The 19417-nt window shown below is 41.9% G+C and overlaps 2 protein-coding genes across 2 annotated transcripts in view; one reads left to right on the forward strand and one right to left on the reverse strand.

Annotated features, from left to right (window-relative positions):
- The window catches only part of DHX29 (DExH-box helicase 29), a 198664-nt gene extending 185498 nt beyond the window's left edge, over positions 1-13166 (reverse strand). Inside the window, exons 1-8 of the mRNA XM_075589152.1 lie at positions 12619-13166; positions 10021-10236; positions 9031-9104; positions 7253-7366; positions 6251-6380; positions 5593-5735; positions 3682-3807; positions 1122-1248 (exon numbers count right to left, since the gene is read on the reverse strand). Coding sequence (XP_075445267.1) covers positions 1122-1248; positions 3682-3807; positions 5593-5735; positions 6251-6380; positions 7253-7366; positions 9031-9104; positions 10021-10201 — 895 coding nt within the window. The 5' untranslated portion in view covers positions 10202-10236; positions 12619-13166. The remainder of the gene's footprint in view (positions 1-1121; positions 1249-3681; positions 3808-5592; positions 5736-6250; positions 6381-7252; positions 7367-9030; positions 9105-10020; positions 10237-12618) is intronic.
- The window catches only part of MTREX (Mtr4 exosome RNA helicase), a 75977-nt gene continuing 69298 nt past the window's right edge, over positions 12739-19417 (forward strand). Inside the window, exons 1-4 of the mRNA XM_075589158.1 lie at positions 12739-13167; positions 14636-14776; positions 17197-17263; positions 18178-18240. Coding sequence (XP_075445273.1) covers positions 13046-13167; positions 14636-14776; positions 17197-17263; positions 18178-18240 — 393 coding nt within the window. The 5' untranslated portion in view covers positions 12739-13045. The remainder of the gene's footprint in view (positions 13168-14635; positions 14777-17196; positions 17264-18177; positions 18241-19417) is intronic.

A 19417-nucleotide genomic window follows, 5' to 3' on the forward strand; every position in this document is an offset into this window, starting at 1 on the left:
ATTGTAATTGCATTGAAGACCACAGGAGGGTTACAAGAACTCCCTCATCAGAGCACGCACGCACGCACGCACGCACACACTATTAAATGTAAAACTAAACTATCTTTGTGCTTATTATATATTTGAGGTGCCCCACTTGGAAAAGCTCAAAACAGAAGCCCCTGGACCCAGATGGGATATACTGATGTGCCTTGTTAAAGAGACTTACATGCGAGTGTAAACACGCAGAACTAGATTGCTCTCTTCCTTTTGTTTTGCTTTCTCCCGAATCCTGCACAGAGGGACCATATTGTGTGTCTATATATTTATATATGAACATCTCATCTCAAGAAGATATGTATACAACACCAGGAAAGACAAAAACAGAATTGTGAATAAAGAGATTACTTTATTGCAACACACTCCCATGCGGCCCCAACATTTCGCTCCCAGGGATCACCTTAGTCACAATTCTATCTTTCTCTTTTCTGGTGCTGGTAAACATTTGTCCTTGAGATGTCTATTGTTTGCACTTAAATCCTTTACCTAGCACAGACAAGCTCGAGGGCCCTACCTAACAAGTGAGTGCTACCAATCGGTGTATATTTATATTTGGATATATAGACACCTACGTATACACACAATTACTCATACATATGTTGATATCATTTTTTTTAATATATGCTACAAATATGTACACATTAAAAAGCATTAATAAACTTTTTAATACCACAAATAAAGCTATAAATAGTATATACATAGGCATTGCCCTAAAGGTTTTAGAAATATGGGCAGGTGATTGTGCATCGCTGCTCTGACCTGACCTGTAACCATGAACTCACCTCAGAGTCATTTATAGGGCGTTCTTAGAAAATGATCCATGATGAGATCTATTAACAGCATTTGGGACCTGACTTATCTGGCAGGGCATGGGGACGCCAGTTTAGTTACTTGCCACTAGTCAACTGTGTGCGATTGCTTATATCTCCTTTCTCTGCACTAACATGGCAGCAGCCCAGGCAAATGTAACATCACCCTGCACTACTCGCACACAAACGCAGAAATCCGTTGCCCTCAATACAGCATTGATTCTATAACCAATACCACACGAGTATAAGAGTCTATGAATGAAAAGTCCTGACCTTGCTGGCATGTCCTGATTGTCTCCTGAGCCTCCCTCTGACCCTGCTTGTCTTTGTCCTGTTTGGTGGCAGCCGCCTGTCCCTTGGCATCCAGCAGCTTGGCAGAAAGCTCCAGGTATCGGTCGTTCTGTTCCACACACATCAACAATTTTACTAAAGCATTTTTTTTTACAAAATCAAAAAAAATATTTAAATTGTCTCATTTAGCAGCTCAAAAAAACCCACATGTATCCGCAGTGAATTGTTGGTGATCATAAGATTCCTTGGGTAAGGATTTCCTGCCACCAATGTTGCACTTTCATGTTTGATGTGGTTATAGTTGTACGTGTCATCCTGCGGCCTAGGGACCTGGTCCAGACCACAAACATCCCTGCATCGCACTTGGACGGGCTGCACCTGATCATTGCTATATGCAGTTTTCCCACACGGACTCCCTTTAAAGCCGCAATCCCCCCTGATATATCTCATATAATGGTAGCAGAACACCCCCCAAGCATGTCTTGCTGTTTAAAAATGAAAATGATTAGTGTTATAAAATAGGATTTATCTTAATGTCTAGCTTCTGATGGTAACCTTCAGACTGCACTGTGCTCGGAGGACAGCCACTTTTTAACCTCCTGTGCACTTAGTATTGCAAGCGCTTAGATCTCCTGAATGATGCATCTGATAAAATATATACGCCATAATAGTATTGTAAAGTAATTCTAAACATGTTTAAAACTACTTTAAAATAATTTTACTTCAATAAAAAAAAAAGAGTGACTATTGTATTAGTACAGACCAAAGCAGCACATGTTTACATCACCTAAACTTTAAAGTTGATCGTGTTTTTGAAGTGAAACTTCTTTGCTGGCACCTACAGGGATTCGATAGGAAAAATCACTTGTATTGTAACGAAAAAGCGTGACAGAAGTGACGTCCCGCTACAGATGGGCGCGCACCCGCGCATACCTCAAAGTTCAAGGCCGCACGGAGGTTGTAGGCGCGCGCATGCGCAGCAGCAACTCCGCAACACATGGGAGACAGAAGCACCACACACGGAGACACAAACACAGACACGAGGAATTCAATTACTATACATATACAAGTACAAATAGGTAAAACAGGGGGGGGGGTGTACATATACACACACATATATATCAACTTTAAAGTTTATGTGATGTAAACATATGGCACATTGGTCTGTACTAATACAATGGTTACTCATTTTTTTTTTATTGAAGTAAAATTACTTTACAGTAGTTTTAAACATATTTAGAATTACTTTACAATACTATTCTGGCTTTTCTACTTATTTTTGATTGACTAATAATAATTATATATTTATCTGGTACCTTTGGTATAAGTATGCGAGACGTCCCCGAATAGAAACGTGGATTCAGGGTGACGAGAGCCGTGAGAGATTCAGTGACACAACCTTTTATTTCATGCAGAGATTTGATATTGCACTGGTCAGATAATCTTTACTATGGCTGCAGAGACTACGGGCCATATTTACTTAGCAGCCATAAGACACCTTCCAGTGCGGTAACTATAGCCCTTTACAGCCCATTTAAATAAATATGCTATACAGTGTCTTCCAGTACAGTAGGCATCTTACTGAGTAGCACTTCTAAGCAAAAATAGCCTAACATGCTTGTAGATGTGGGTAAAGACTTTGCACTGTGCAATATTTTACTGCACTATTGCCAACCAAATCCATTCATACAATCAAACAGACACCAATGGAACCAAAACATAACGGGATGGCAAATAAAATGTATTGTAGAAGATATATGCCCGTTTGATTGACAATCTACTGTGAACAAAAAAACAAGAGCTTGTTTAAGGTCACAGAATGGGTTGGAATCGGGTTAGCAGTCGTGGAAGTTATACAGCCCAGTTGTGTCTCTGGCTTCTAAACAACCGTGATATAATGGGCCTTACCAAATACTGAGCAACACATTAAAATGACACCACCTGTCTAACTATTACAGGGAAATCTTGTATGTGGCATTAAGTGGGACACGAGTTCGGTGGCTGTATTTCAGATCTCCGTGGCAGGCACATGGGCTTAAAGAAACAACCCAAGTGGGCGAGGCCAAGTTCCAGCACCCTGCGGGCCAACAGGAGGCAGTGATGTCATCCGGTGCAGCTTCCTATTGGCCCACGTGACGCGAGAACTTAAAAAAGCAGGGAGATACCGGCACCCCCTCTGGGAGGTCTCTCTAGAAGCAGGGGCTCCCCAGAGCTGAAACTAATGGGGTTCAGCTCCGGAGACCCCCTGCTTCAAATCCATGTTAAATAAACAAATACCTCCAGCTTGGAAAGCCTTTTTAACGGAGAAGCTTATAACACTGGAAAAGTAGCCAAGCAAGTTGTGTTTGCTGCTGTTGGTGAAAATGACTTGCTGGCCCATGCAAGAAGGGGAGTCTTTGTTTTATTTAACCCCTTCATTGCAAGATGTATTGCCGCAGACCCTTCTGTCAGTGATTGGTTAAACAGGTTCTTCTCCTCACGTTCCAAACATGGATGAATAACCCGGTGCCCTGTAACATATGCTTTTTGGTGACCAACTCACAGGGTCAAATGGCTCATTCTCTGGCTCTTTCTCCGGTGTTTTCTCTTCCTCCTCATCACTTCCTCGCTCAGCGTAGCGCAGAATCCATTCTTTCACGCTCACGTCGTTCTCTTTCCCATTACTGGCCTGTTACCAACAAAAATATACAGCCAAGAAAAACTCCATGTTAAGCCAAGTTCCGGGGGTAGAAATGTTCATCTAGGACAGGGCTGACCAACTCCAGTCCTCAAGGGCCACCAACAGGTCAGGTTTAACGGCTATCCCTGCTTCAGCACAGGTGGCTCAATCAGTGACTCAGTCAACAACTGAGCCACCTGTGCTGAAGCAGGGATAGCCGTTAAACCTGACCTGTTGTGGCCCTTGAGGACTGGAGTTGGCCACTCCTGATCTAGGATATAAATATTCACCAATGTGGCACTTTTACGGCAGTTTAAAAACGTGATTTCCTAATTACAACTGTTTTGTGATTATGAGATATTTAATAATATTCGAAAATGTTAACGACATTTTCCATCAATAAACTCCTAAAATCACCTTGTATCTAGTGGTTGTGAGAGACCTTCTAGGCATGTCTCAGGCCCCCTGTGTCACACAGCCCTGATAGAGCACCTGGTGTAGAAATGTTTCTTAATCAGGGTCCTGTGACAACCTATTATTTACAGAAGCAGAACATTGTTCTCCCAGTGTCCTCTGCTTCATATGGGACAAATAACACGTACGTGTCTCAGGTCCCACAATGACACAGTATGCTCTGTATGGCTGGGACATATTTTGCCTGTAAAAGCCGCTACAAGCTACAACTCCTCTAAATTCACCCTGAACAATATTTTAGATTTGGACTAAGACAAGTCCCAGGTAATGAAGAGGCTGATGTGTTTTGAATAGCTTGTGTATAACACAAAGAATTTGTATGTTGGTCAAATAAACGGTATCAGAACCAAGTGCTAAACAAAAAATAAATCTGGGTCAAAAAACGGCACTGTAAATGTGAGTAGCTCAGGTAATCGCACCACTCGCAGAATAATATTGCTACACAATGTTGCAGAGGTTACATGAATAAAATACAAAAAAAAAACCTCAGTGCAGCAATAACAAATAAAGAATCAGAATAAAAATGCATCAAAAACCGACGAATGTAAGTTTTAAATCAGTAATTGTGGGGGGCGGCCCCAGGCCCAGCCCTCAACCCCTTCACATTCTGTCCTGGCCCTGTCCTCAGTAACTTTTAATTCTCTGTACACATGTAAATGGATTTCAAGTGATTCGGAATCCATGTTGTCTGTCAGTTTGTTACCCAGACTCTATTCTGTAATGTTAGTTTGTAGGAAACTTAGAACAAGTGAATTTTTATAGCACATTTTGTGTACGAGATGAAGTCTACCCAAGGCCAAGTTAAGAATATAGGCTTTGGTCCCAGACTTTTCCAAGGATTGTTTAATTATATTATTGTTTCATGCTAACAAGCTATGCATAGGTTAATTTAGTGGCGGTTGACAACTGATGCTTTGAAATTCCGACGTAAATAACATTTCCAGGAGTTCTGCTCAATTGGTGCAATCAGTAACACAAGACTTGTACATATCACTGCCCATACTGTTATAAACGTCAACTCATCCTCTTAAAAAATCTCTGCTTGGGTACATTTTTGAAAACGGCTTTTGCATTTCGCCCCGATTGCTGCAACATTCGGTCCTGTTAGGCAACAGCCCCTAAAGAAAGCCGCATGCATATTACGTCCCATAGTAAGTGCTCTTTCCAGATGAAAGGGACTAGCGAAGTAATACGTTGTTGGCCTGTCTGTCAGTGAGGGAGTTAGACACACTGAAGCATATGCTGGGATTCTCGTGGGTTAATACTCCAGATCCCTGTGCACCATGTTCAAGGGATGTCAGGATGGACTTGTCAATGTACCTTAACTGCAGACACCTTGTCCTCCTCCTTCCCAGTGTTGGATACTTGGACAGGAACATCCTGCTGAGGGGGAGGTTGGAATTTCGCCCGGGTCCTATGCTGTTCTTCTACAAACTGCTGGCTGAAACCTTCAGGCAACGCATCTAAAGACACAAATCCACGTTACCCGGCAACACATTCCTAGTGTGCAAAATGTTATACTGCAAGTACTGTGGGACAGGGACTCCTTATTGCAAAGATTTACTTTTATTTCTAGGGCCTTCATCCAGGGAAGATTAGAAACGTACCACAATGTCAGTGGCAGACACTGTATAAATACAAATGCACCTATATTCAAAAGTATTTGTGCAAGATAAAAAGAAAGCGATTTATTGTTGAGTCCATCTACCTAAAATGATATAGATTCGTTTAAATGTCTTGCACCACCTACTGTCTTTCAGCCAAATTATTGCATTTCCTCGTTTGCCTAAATGTAAAGAGCTACCCAAGAAATGCTAAACTATGAAACATACATTAAAATGTTCCACAAAGCGCTCAATGCCTGCAATTGACTGCAATTTCAACATTTTTATTAAATGGGATTAAGGCTTTAAACATCTCCAGGACATTGTTCCCCCCAGCAGTTAAAGGGTTCCTCCTCTCGTGATTTCCTGCTTACCGTCTGGCAGATTTAGGCACAGCCAGTCCAGTGCGGAATGAAGATCTCCTCCATATAGCACAGTGTTTGTCATTGCTTCTTCAATGTGCTCTGCCTTAAAGCTAAACTCTTGCAAGGCCAGATACAGATCCTAGAGGTAAAACCACAACTTCAAATAAATGAGATCTGTTCATTAAATGACATGTCCCTTCTAATAGGTTAAATGATACTACCTTTAATCCCCTTTAGTGCATTAAAGCTGCAGTCCATGCATTTTTTTGGTTTTACCCAGGATTGAAGCAGGGGGTCTCCGGAGCTGAACCCCATTCATTTCAGCTCCGAGGACCTCCTGCATCCGAACATACTTGCCTCCGTACAGGGTGCTGGTAGCCGCTCGGCTAGAAGGGTTCATGTAATAGCAGAGTTTCAAACCTCCCACGCACTGCTGGCCAAGAGGAAGCGATGACATCAGGACCGGCTTCCTACTGGTCCGCGTGATGTGAGAGCTTTACACTTTAAGCCCAGCTAGCTCAGCCGGAGCAGCTACCGGCACCCACTACAGAGATAAGTGTCTCCGGAAGCACGTGGTCCCCAGAGCTGAAATGAATGAGGCTCAGCACCGGAGACCCCCTGCATCAAAAAAATTACACATTTTAAGGCACCCGGATTGCTCCGTTAAAGGGCACTACCGGTGATTTGATGATTTGTACAGTCACCGTTATCTTGCTTTTCACATGATGGCGATTTGAGATTTCTCTGCCATTTCATCTCATAAATAGGAGTCATGTCTAATCTTAAAAAAAAGCTACTAAATATATATTTCCCAAATATAGGAAGTCTGTGGTAGAGGTCTTAGATCTTACGATTAAGTGATTATCTCGATTGCAAGTATATAGTGTGTAATGGAACGTCACTATAAATGAACAAGTAGAAGCCTTGTTAAATGACGTTCTATCCAAAACAGGACACAACACTACAACGGAAATGTGACAGTGACATGAAAACCAAAACAGAATTACAAACCAGTAACTTCTTAGAAGTCAATCTGCCAGACACGGTTCCTTTGTTACAATTCAGCTCTTTGTGTTCGTTGATTAATGAAATTATTCTCTTCTCCATCTTGCTTTCAATCACCACCTGTTAGTGTTAAATGATTCAGATCAAAGCGATTCATGGATGCCCTTCTTTAAAACATTTCAGCTTTGAACAAATGAAAGGGAAACAAGTCATTTCCACATGTCACAGAGAACTAGGTTGGACACGAGGCTCTAACTTGGACAGACGCAGAAATAATTCCAGTTATCGTTTCTCAATACGAAAACAGCTGCATTTCACATAGTTACATAGTAGATGAGGTTGAAAAAACGACCTAAGTTCAACTTATGCTGAATTTAGACAACAGATACATATCCAATATTTGTATTTACAGTATTTTGATCCAGAGGAAAGAAAACAAAAAAACACCTGTGAAACATTATCCAATGCTGTCTCATAATGGGAAAAATAAAGTCCTTCTCGACTCCAAATATTGGCAATCAGATTTCTCCCTGGATCAACGTCCTTCCCATGTTTATTTGGTATATCTTTGTATACCTTTCCTTTCTAAAAAGATTTCCAAGATCTCTATTGCACCTGCCATCTCAGTCTCCATGGGTTAATGAATTCCACATTTTGACTGCCCTTACTGTAAAGAACCCTTTCCTTTGTTGCTGGTGAAATCTCCTTTCCTCCAACCTTAAGGCATGACCCAGTGTCGTTTGTACTGCCCTTGGGATGAATAGTTCTTTTGAAAGCTCCTTGTATTGTCCCGAGTATATTTGTTTATAGTTATCATATCCCGTTCTAGATGCACCTTTTCTAATGTAAACAAATCTAATTTAGCTAGCCAATCCTCATAAATCAGAGTATCCATCCCATTTATTAATTTGGTCGCTCTTCTCTGCAATTTTTCTAGTTCCATAATGGGTTTTTTATAGAGTGGTGCCCAAAGCTGTACTCTATATTCAAAGTGTGGTCTTACTAATGCTTTATAGAGGGGCATAATTATGTTTACTTCCCTTCCATCCATTTCCCGTTTAATGCAAGATAAGGTCTTATTTGCTTTTGCAGCTACTGCCTGACATTGGGCACTATTGCTAATCCTGCTGTCTATAAGAACTCCTAAATCCTTCTCCATCAAGGATTGACCTAATTTTGCCCCATGTCATTTGTAAGTAGCCTGTTTATTCTTGTTTCCCAAATACATAACCTTATATTTATCTGTATTAAACCTCATGAAACCGTGGGGGGACTGTGCACTTAGTAAGGCCCCAAACTGTACACAGCGTGGGTGGTACAGCTGTCAATTTCAGCAGGAGCTTCCATTGATGCTCCCTACAATGATTTGCATTCACACCACTAACGCATTGCAAGTGACAGCTATAGCACCCATGCTGCCTGCACATACTGAGATACAGTTTGGGGCCTTAATAAGTGTGTGGTCCCCCCACCCCACCCCACCAGCTCAGGACACTACTGCCTGGGATCAGTCACACCGTTTTGTTAGCAATAGTCTGACGAGTAGGCAATAAATGTATTAATTAGGGGCTCGCGGAACAAATATTTTCTAGAAGGGGGTGCACTGCAATACAGGTTGGGAAACAATGGCCTTTATGAACCAAAGTAATCTATGGTTGGTGCACTGAGCGCAGTACAAAGCAGACACACATCCACGTCATGGATGCAAATCTAAGTGGAGAGTTTGCTCTGAAAAAGCCCCATGACACTGGGCATGTTAAAATAACTAACACATATTTACTAACCTTTAAGATGGATTTATCACGATTTCCAGAAGCACTTGAATCAGCGGAGGATGCAAAACTGTACGTTTTTGGACCTAAACAAGACAAGCAGACATCAGATTTAGGATTACAGAAAGACCAACAAGGGCACTTTTCCCTGCCAGACACCTACAATGTATTTACGGTGCAGTCCAAAATCTTGTTGAATACACAGAAAATCAAAGTTCAAACAACTCGTACAAAACGTGTCATATGTTTTTTACTTTCCTCTTCAAAAAGCACCTAACACATTTTAGCAATTATTTTAGGCCCCTCTCCCATCTCCTCTATTTAATGAGAAAATAGCCATTTAAAAGTGATCAGAATCTGCAAATAAATAACCAGTGGTAAATAATAAAAAAGGAAAATGGAATAGTACTGTAGAAAGCACGAAAAACTGTGTGTGACGTTGCGAATATAAAATAATATGGTCCATATTAACTAAGTGGTGCTATTACATAAGACACCATCTGAAGCATTCACGTTCTGCACTGGAAGGTGCCTCACACAATAGCACTGCTTAGGAAAAATGGGCTAATGGCCCAGATATATCAAGGCAAAAAAAAACTGCACCAGATGTATCAAACAAACTCCCTCACAGAACTCCTCTGGGGCGATTTTTTTTGCCCCATAAATGCCCCAGTTTTGCCTTGATACACAGCGCATGTTTTATTTTAAATGGAGTAGAGCAGGAGTGGCCAACTCCAGTCCTCAAGGGCCGCCAACAGGCCAGGTTTTCAGGGTGCCCCTGATTCAGCACCTTTGGGACATCCTGTGAACCTGATCTGGTGACCCACGGGGACGGGAGTTGGCCACCCCTGGATTAATGGGTACTGTATATTTAAAGGTAAAAAAACGGCAATGGATAGGCCAATAAACAAGAAACTCATTGGATGTCAGACAGCGCCCACGTGCCTCTATTTCATTTTAATAAGAGATCCCTCTGTTGATTGCTGATGGTGCTGTCAGTACCTTGCTTGCTCCTGGCCTCCTTGCTTGCATTTGCCATGTTAACAGGTTTGGGTGCCTGTTTCTTAGATGCATCCTCCCCAGCAGCCCCCTGTTCAGCGGCCGCCCTGGACCTGTTCGCTGTAGCAATGGCGCCCTGGATGGCAGAGTTGCTGTGCCGGTTTTTCTTATTTTTACCACCCATGGTTGTAGATGCTCAGAAGATTACCTGTGTATTGCCTGGCAGCCGGATAAAAACATGATTAATTCAGCCTTATAGAACTGGCAGCATGATAAATAAAAGACTTGTTCAGCCTAAGCTATACCCCAACAGGCCAGCCTAACCCAAACCCTAACATGCCAACCTAACTGACACTGTACAAATCTGGGAGAAAAGAATCGCTGGCTAAATTGACACTTCTGATGATATTAGTGTGTTCACTGGAAGAAAGGCAAAACCGACCCAAAAACATTGTTTTTGACTTGCTGAAGATAAGTAACAGTACTTTACACTGCATTGTCTGCATTTGTCCCAGAGAAGCATAGATTTGTAAGCAGTGCTTGACGGATCCCAATGAGAATTCTTTATAAAAGATCAAGCAGAGTTTTCTAAACCTCACAGGTCTCTTCTCCTGGTCTGCTAATAGCAAGCATTCATGTATGAAATTATACCAGCCATACTGATGAGCTGGCACGTGTAACTTCTCAAGTGGGCATAACATTGATTGAGAGAGATTGATTTTTATATATATATATATATATATATATATATATATATATAAAAAACATCACAGCTTGCACTCAATGTACTGGTTCATATAGACAGGTGCTAGTCTCAAATAATAGAAAAACAACATTACCATTCTCTCGTCCGGTAAAGAAAGACTGCACTCGGTTCAGTAATAATGAAAAACTGTATTGGGCATCTGAATAAAAAAGATAAGTCACCTTATCTTTTTTATTCAGATGCCCAATACAGTTTTTCATGATTACTGAACCGAGTGCAGTCTTTCTTTACCGGACGAGAGAATGGTAATGTTGTTTTTTATATATATATATATATATATATATATATATATATATATATATATATCAATGTGGATAAGTGAGCCACTTTGCTACCTAGGTCAATGCAGTGTAATGGTAGTGAAAAGGATTAAAATACAAATATGGGTATATGGATATCTCTTTATAAAAGCTCCAACGAAGCTGAAACGTTGAGCTAAGCTAGTAAAGACATTTATTGTACCATTTGGTGTGCCAGCTTTTTTACACAGGGTGTATATGTATATGTACACACACACACACAGGGAGCGGAGGTCGATCAACCCCAAAATTAAGGAAAATATATCTATAGTAAGGTTTACAAGCATATAAACGTGTGAAAAATATCACAATAAATGCCCTGACATGGGGCCAATGTAGGACTGACATTTGTTAGACAGTTCCTCTGTGTTCTTGGATCAATCTTCAATGATTCACTCAAAAATGAGGCAAAAAGCATGGCATAGACAGAAGCACAGAGGCCTCCCAGCCATAGGAGGGTAACAAATGTAGGTCTTACATGTCAGGGCATTTATTGGGATTTTTTTCCACAAATTTATATGCTTGTAAGCATACATACATTTCTTTTTCTCTCTTAATTGTCAAGAGATTAATTCAACTAATGTATATTTATATGTTGAGAAAAAATAAATAAATAATATATATATATATATATATATATATATATATATATATATATATATATATATATATATACACAGTGGTTGACAAATCACCCAAAAATCTACTCGCCGAACTAAAAAAAATCTACTCGCCACCTAGTGCCGTCCCCAATCCCGCCCTGCTTGGGCGGCCATGAGGAGGTCGCCACGGTTTCAAATCCAGTCGCCACGAGCCTGTAGGTGAATGGATTTGTCGAACACTGTATGTATATAAAATAAAAGTATGTTAGCCGGCACTCTGCATAGCGATATAGTGGCGGTGCTAGTCCCATATAGACAATGTAAACAATATTACCATTCTTGCGTCCGCTAAGAGACAGCACTCACATCCAATAATCCAATTGGGCGACTTTTTGTATATGCCTAATACAATCATTTTGGACTATTGGATGTGAGTGCTGTTTCTTCTTACCCGACGCAAGAATGGTAATAGTGTGTGTGTGTGTGTATATATATTTATATTTATATACACACAATATTACCATTCCTGCGTCGAGTAAGAAAGCATGAATATATATATATATATATATATATATATATATATATATATATATATACACACACACCACCCTGTGCTGCACTGAAGGTGTTAAAGTGACGGGTCCCTTGTTGTCAGTGACGCCTGATCCGGGTGACATGAGGCGGTCACGGTACCTGCACCATACTGATTCCCTCCCCCCTGTACCTGCACCATACTGATTCCCTCCCCCCTGTACCTGCACCATACTGATTCCCTCCCCCCTGAACCTGCACCATACTGATTCCCTCCCCCCTGTACCTGCACCATACTGATTCCCTCCCCCCTGTACCTGCACCATACTGATTCCCTCCCCCCTGTACCTGCACCATACTGATTCCCTCCCCCCTGCACCACGCTGTGATGTCCCCCCTGTACCTGACTGTGATTCCCTCCTCGCCGGTCACAGGTCTCCCGCCTGCCTCCTGCCCATCACACCCGGGCCCGGCGCAGTTGACGTCAAGCGACGTAAAAACCCCACGCTGCCGACGTCACCACTCTGTCTTCCCCGTCTCCTCGACACACCGGCCCTGGCTCCTCACCACCGCTGCTGCTACTGCGCTCCTCCTCCTCCCGCACAGACAGCGCGTCACAGGAGCGCCAAGCCCGTCATCCCGCAGCGACAACTCCTACACGTGATCGTAGCGCTCTCACATTTCGCTTCCGCTTTGTGGGCGCCGCTCGGTGTCAGAGGGGGAAGGAGAGGGCGGACTGACCGCAAACTGTTCTTGTTATTTTGTTCCCCTCGGGGTTGCCGTTGTCCGGTGTCTGCGCGCCCTTGCTGCCGAGGTCTCGCGGGGGGAAGATGGCGGACGCGTTCGGGGACGATCTGTTCAGTGTGTTCGACGAGGAGCAGCCCGGAGCCAACAGCAAGAAGAAGAAAGAGCAGCAGCAGCAAGCCGCGGCCGGGCCGCCCAGCAAGACCGGGTGAGGGGAGGGAGGGGGGGGGGGTGAGGTTGTCTATGGCAGTGTGTGTGTCTATCTTTCTATGGCAGTGTGTCTCTGTCTGTCTATAAACACGTGTGTGCATATATTCTGACGCAACGAGAGGTAACTCAATGTATTTCTGCTTCCTGATAAAAACATGTTATAAGTACAAATAAATAATACTGTATAGTAAAATACAGCAATAGACATAACCTCACAAATGTGTGTGTATATATATATTATATATATATATATATATATATATATATATATATCGCACTGCCATGTGCACATGCCATAATAACGGTATTAAAAATCACACATCACCCAAACACATGCTTTAGAAGAATGGAGACTGCGCACTCTGACAGGTGAAGAAGTTGGCTTTATTATAGTCTTAACAAGAACCATTTGCATATGGGCACAACCCGTTTATCAAAACATTGATTCTTCTTGTGACTACAATATAGTTGCCTTTTTCACGGTGTCCATTTTCCTAAAGTTTAAGCTGTGTGTTTGGGGGGGATGGACCCCCCTCCAATGCAAGTGATGGGGTAAATATCTCCCACATTTGCCTATCAAACCTCCCTGAAAAGTGTTTTTCAGATGTCACTGTGTATATTATCTATAAGTAGTGCTGCGTGTTAATGTTGTTTGTCTTGTCAATGCAATTAGACATGTGGAACGCTTTCTGTTGTGTATGTGTTGTATGTTATACAATTTCTCATGTGGACGAACGCTATTTTAAGTTCTGAATACATTCCTGTGTGTTCCTATTGCCAAAACCTCCCCTCCAGTACATGGGTGCTCATTATTACCATGGAGAGCTTTTGCTTGAGAGAGACCCGTAGACTTTCTATGGCCGTGCCCATGATGTCACGCGCGCCTGTCTTCCAAGCGCGACGGGGAGGCGGGTCCATGTCACATGAGCGGTTCGCCTTTATTGGCTGAACCACTCACGTGACCCGGCAGTCGTGAGACAAAATAAAAAAATGTCTCGTGAAAGACTAGCCGTGCCGTTGCTTGCGTGCAGTCTATGGGCGTTCGCATAGACTTAATGTGTTTAACCGCGTCACTCTAAGCGTTGTTATGCTAGAAGACGCTGTAAAATGTATCCCAGAGCAGGAAGGTGTTTTATGACACCGCACTGCAGCGCTTGCTAAATATGGGCCATAATGTGTAATTCAGCACATTTTTATTAAAGAAGTATCCCCTGCACGCAGCTGTAACATCCTCTCTCTCCCCTATTACGTGGCAATCATTTTCTACCAGATTATTAGCACTCAGGGTGCTGGATAGGATGGTACAGGTTGGACTGAACACGCCTCTTATTTAGTCTGCTGCATTATTAATCCTCCTTGCCGATTTAAATTGGCCTCTACCTCTTTCGTTACTGTACAATCTGAATCCAGGTCAAAAACTGAAACAAACAAGCAAAATAACTTTGGATGCTACATTTTTTTTTTAGGAAACGAAATGCTAAACCTCAAGCTGTGCTCACGGGCCCCGTGGAGAAGACCAAGCGAGATGTGGGCAATGTTGATGGCGCAGATGAGAATATTTTTGGGAAGAAACCAAAACTGGAACCATCGTCCTCCGATAACGTGACGTAAGATGTTTTGTTTAGAAAAAAAAAATGTATTTATCAAATGTTTCATCAGGAAATAATACATTGAGCGTTACCTGTCGTTTTTTAAAGTATATCCTGGGCACAGAGTTATGGTGACAATACATGAACAGCGGTTATACATTCAATTTACAGGCATTTCATGGACAGTTAGAGGTTTGTTATCGGCATGTGTAACTGTTACAGACAAGATTAAATTGGAGACAGCTGAAGTCTTGAAATGACTTTATGCTGGAGGCGGCTGTGAGAATTGCTACCAATACTATACTGAGTCTTGATAATGCCAGCTGCCTTAAGCAGCAATAGTGGTGTATAGTAACGGCTACACTGTGGCCACTGTAGTGTAGAGGTCACTCCTGTAAGTGCACTATTACACAAAGCATATTCACTTACCTGCAGGGACCAGCTGCACACTATGATCGTTACCGGCCTGTACCAATATGCAGATTACATCATTAAGCTGTACACAGACAGAATGATCTAGCTCTGTGGCACCCGCATGCTGCTGTCTGCTTTAGTCAACACTTAGGCCCAGGACATAGTGCACTCAGCGTCGCTGAGCCGCGCTGAACAGATGCACAAAGCCCCTGCATCTGTTATCGGCGAGGCTATAGTTTCTCCCTCTGCATGCTTGCTGATGCGTGCGGAGGCTGAGAAACTTCCCAGAGCCAGACAAGTTTGAAATTTGCTCGGGGAAGCGGAGGAGTGGTCACGTGACTGCTCCAATCCAATGGGTCTGCAGCCGGTCCGGCATTGTAAGCACAGAAGAGTGTGTGTGTGTGTGTGTGTGTGTGTGTGTGTGTGTGTGTGTGTGTGTGTATCAAAGTTGCACAATGTTAATAAATAATTCTCACATGTCGGTTTTTTTAATTTTTAAAATATTATATAATATACACACACACTCACACACAGGTTCCCCAGTGACACACAAACACACAGACCACTTCAAAGTGACACACACACAGTGATACCCGCCTCCCAAGCACGCTTGCTGTCTCCTCTGCCAGGACAGCAAAAAGCTCCTGGTATTGCGAGCGGTAGCAAGCAAGAGCGAGCAGCAGCACCTAAGCGCTTACTATGTCCCAGGCCTATGGTGTTCACTGTTGCAACTGCTGTCACTACCTTTGGTTCACTAGCATTGGAAATAGCTGCACACCAATAAATAGCTTGATAGAAATCCGCAGTGCCTTGCCTCCTTCATTGACTACATTTGGTTCAGCCAGCACAGTCACAGACTGTAGCTTACCTAGGCAAAGTAAACTTCAGTATTTCATTTGGCATTGTACCCGGCTCTATTTTAATTTATTACAGTAATAAACTGCTTTTATTGATCTCCAATCATTATCATTTAACGGGTATTCGCTTTGCCTCTACAATTTACTATTGGAATGTACTACTCCTCCCCTACGGCTCCTACTATACAATTTTCTAAATTGTTAGGCGCCTTGAGTGCATATTTTTGGGGTCTTTTGTATCTCTGCCCTACAAGCTGTAGGAAAGAGATACTTTGAAGTGCTCTTGTGAATATCCTCATTTTCACATACTTCATGTAGAAGTCCTGATCTTTGCAGCAGGCAGAATATTGCAATATTTTATCTTAATCTATGGACCCCTAGCACAAGCGATTTTATATATTTAGTCTTTTTAGCATTTTCGACCTAAATGTGTGTAGCTGCGAAACCAAAACAAAAAAGTATCGATCGTTTCAGTTGTTTAATTGCTGTATTTTTATTGGTGCTATTCTGGATAACCCAATAAACAGCCTATAACTGGTGAAAACTCTGTAAAATAAGGTCTCCAATTTGGGGGGGGGGGGGAGTGTTTTCCTAAAAGTTGGAATTTACAGTTTTTAATTCAGACTCTTTCACTTGTTTGAGGTGATATCCTAGTATTTTGTGTATTTGAAACTGAATTCTGTTGGTCATTACTGTCTTGTCTACATACATTTATTGATAGTATATCTACATTGTAGTAAGCTTTCTTGTTGCTGTATATTCCTAACTCCTTAATCTCTTTTTGGGGTACAGTAAAACATCGCCTGGTAGTCATAATTTATGTGATATCTCACAAAGGGCTTTAGCAGTTAACTGCAAATGCCTATTTTCTATGCTTATCATCGTAGCCTTTTTTTTCTTATGATTTCCACGAGGAGCCTATAGATGGAAATATTTAGTTACTTTTACTGCATTTCACTGTGAAATGTTCACTTACCGATGCTTTAAATATGCTAATCGCTGTCATAATTTTTGGTCTGTAGTTTAGATGAGGTTTCCAGACTCCACATAGATTCCCTGGTATAGTGACGATCTCTGATGATGGACTCGTTGCAGCCATAACTCTGAAGTAGCATATTTTCTTCCATTGTTCATTTGTGTTCACTTGGGTTTCTTGTTCCTCTGTAGCCTGGTAGACTTAATGCCAAGAATAAAAGTGCAGGCCGTGGAAACGATTGATGGTTGCACACATGAGGTAAGCGGTATACAAGTGATGTATTTTATGTCCGTGCTTACATTTGCAGTGCCGGCTATTCTAAATCATAACCGGTGATTAACAAATTGTTCCGTCTTATTGTTCTTTTCCTGGCAACACGAGCCAACCTGAGAGGACACTGAGGGCCTGCAATAAGGCTTGAGGATCCTGTATACATTGTGTTATGTTGGCTCACAGTCAAGTGGTGTGTGTCTAAGTCGATGTTGGCATGCTATTGTGTGCTTCACTATAGTCAAAATAACAACCTCTGGTGCTGACTAGTTTTTTTTTCTCTCTCCACCTTGGCGCTGGCGTCTTGTGGTGTTCTGACCAAACAGGCTTCAGTACAATCCCAGAATACCAAAGAAGGTGCCGCACTCTAACCGCGTCACGAAGCAGTCACTGCATTTATTTGCTTAATGCTGACCACACGAAATGCATAGCGCGCGTTTGGCATTAAGCAAATAAATGCAGTAACTGCTTTGTGACGCGGTTAGTGCGGCATAGTCTTTGGTATTCATTGACTTTACTATAGTGTCTGTGTGAATTTTTTTTTCACCTCTACCAAAAAACTGATTGTCTCTTATTGGTGCTTGTGAAACACTCAGTTTCCCTTCCTCCAGTTGTCTGCTGTCCTGGACCTTCTGTGGTGGAGCCAGTGTCAGGATTGCCTTCCTGCTTTATCTTGTATAAATGCATACAGTTCTGGGAAGAGCACGTCGGCGTCCGCTGATCTTTCCGTCGGCCCTTTCTAACTCGTGTTTTTATAGTCTGTGTTACCCAGAACTACAAAATAGATTTGGTGATGCTAATCAATATATTGGAATTATACCCATATGTGTTTATGAAATGCTCCTTTTCACGTGTAGCTTTTTATTAAACTGAACTTCTTCCTCGTTTTTGTCTCTCTTTAGGTTGCTCTTCCTGCACATGAAGAATTCACGCCCCTTAAGCCACGAGTTGGGAAAGCAGCGAAGGTTTGTAATGGACCGATATGTTACTGTGTTTTTTTTTTTTTTTTTAAATGTCCCCTCATCACTTTTCTTACAGATTTTTGGACATCGTATGTGTTTAGCTTGGCACAAAATACTGAATACAAAAAGGCACGTAAGATCAAGATATAGTCCAATATGGCACAGACTGAGTATGGGCTCCAAGTATGTAATGTTATAAGCAACATAATGTCCGGAATATCCTTAATAGAGATGTAGAGAGTGTGCAATGGTTTAGAAGAGGAGGAATAACGGCTAATGGAGTCCAAATATGGCCACCAAACTTTACGGCGTAATAAACATCTTCCAGCACTTGTAAACTGAGAACCTTAAACTTGAGACAGGAGTATATCCATAAGAATAGACCACTCGTTATTCCTGGGCACCCGTTGTGCGTCCTCGTGATCAACCGTGAGATTCCAACTTGCGTGCTACCTGCTGAAGTTGAGATCCAAGAAAAGTGAAGTGAAGAGCACTACCACAACGCCCAAAAAAAGGGAGAATGAGATCAAGAGGCGACTCCAGTAAAAATATATATATTTATTAAATCACATGGGTTTAGAGGTAAAAACCGCATCTATGCGTTTCTCATAGTCGCCTCTTGACCGCATTCCCTTTCTTTGTCGTTGTGGTAGTGCTCCTCACTTTACTTCAATTTTATGGGATGGAGTGAGAGAACTACTCCAACCATTTATACCTTTTCTGAGAGGGCTACCTCTAATAAACGCCTAAGTGTATGGGGAAATACACTTAAATTACCATTGCTTGTAAGCAACCTTTTTTTTCTTTATTAGCATTTCATGGGTGTGAAGAAAACCTTTCTAGTGAAAAGCGGATTGTGGGACCAAGACACTTCTTCCCCTTATTGGACATGAATCGTACTGTTAGGAGAAACCTGTGCAGGGAGGGCTTACGTTTTTGCACCAGCATTACTTTTGAGTTCTTATGTCATTATAAATTGGGCAGGGAAAACCATATTTCTGTACACTGTTCCTATGCTTTATAAGCACCAAGAGCCTAAAGTAGATTTGTGAGCTATTTCTGGAAAGCTACTCTGTGAAATGCTGAAATGACTTCACAAATATAAAAGAGCAATACAAGAAATATGTATTTGTAATGTTCTAAATGAGGTGCCTGAACTACATACATTAATATTCAGTGC

Source organism: Ascaphus truei, chromosome 1 (genome assembly GCF_040206685.1).
Source record: "Ascaphus truei isolate aAscTru1 chromosome 1, aAscTru1.hap1, whole genome shotgun sequence".
In the NCBI taxonomy this organism is placed as follows: Eukaryota; Metazoa; Chordata; class Amphibia; order Anura; family Ascaphidae; genus Ascaphus; species Ascaphus truei.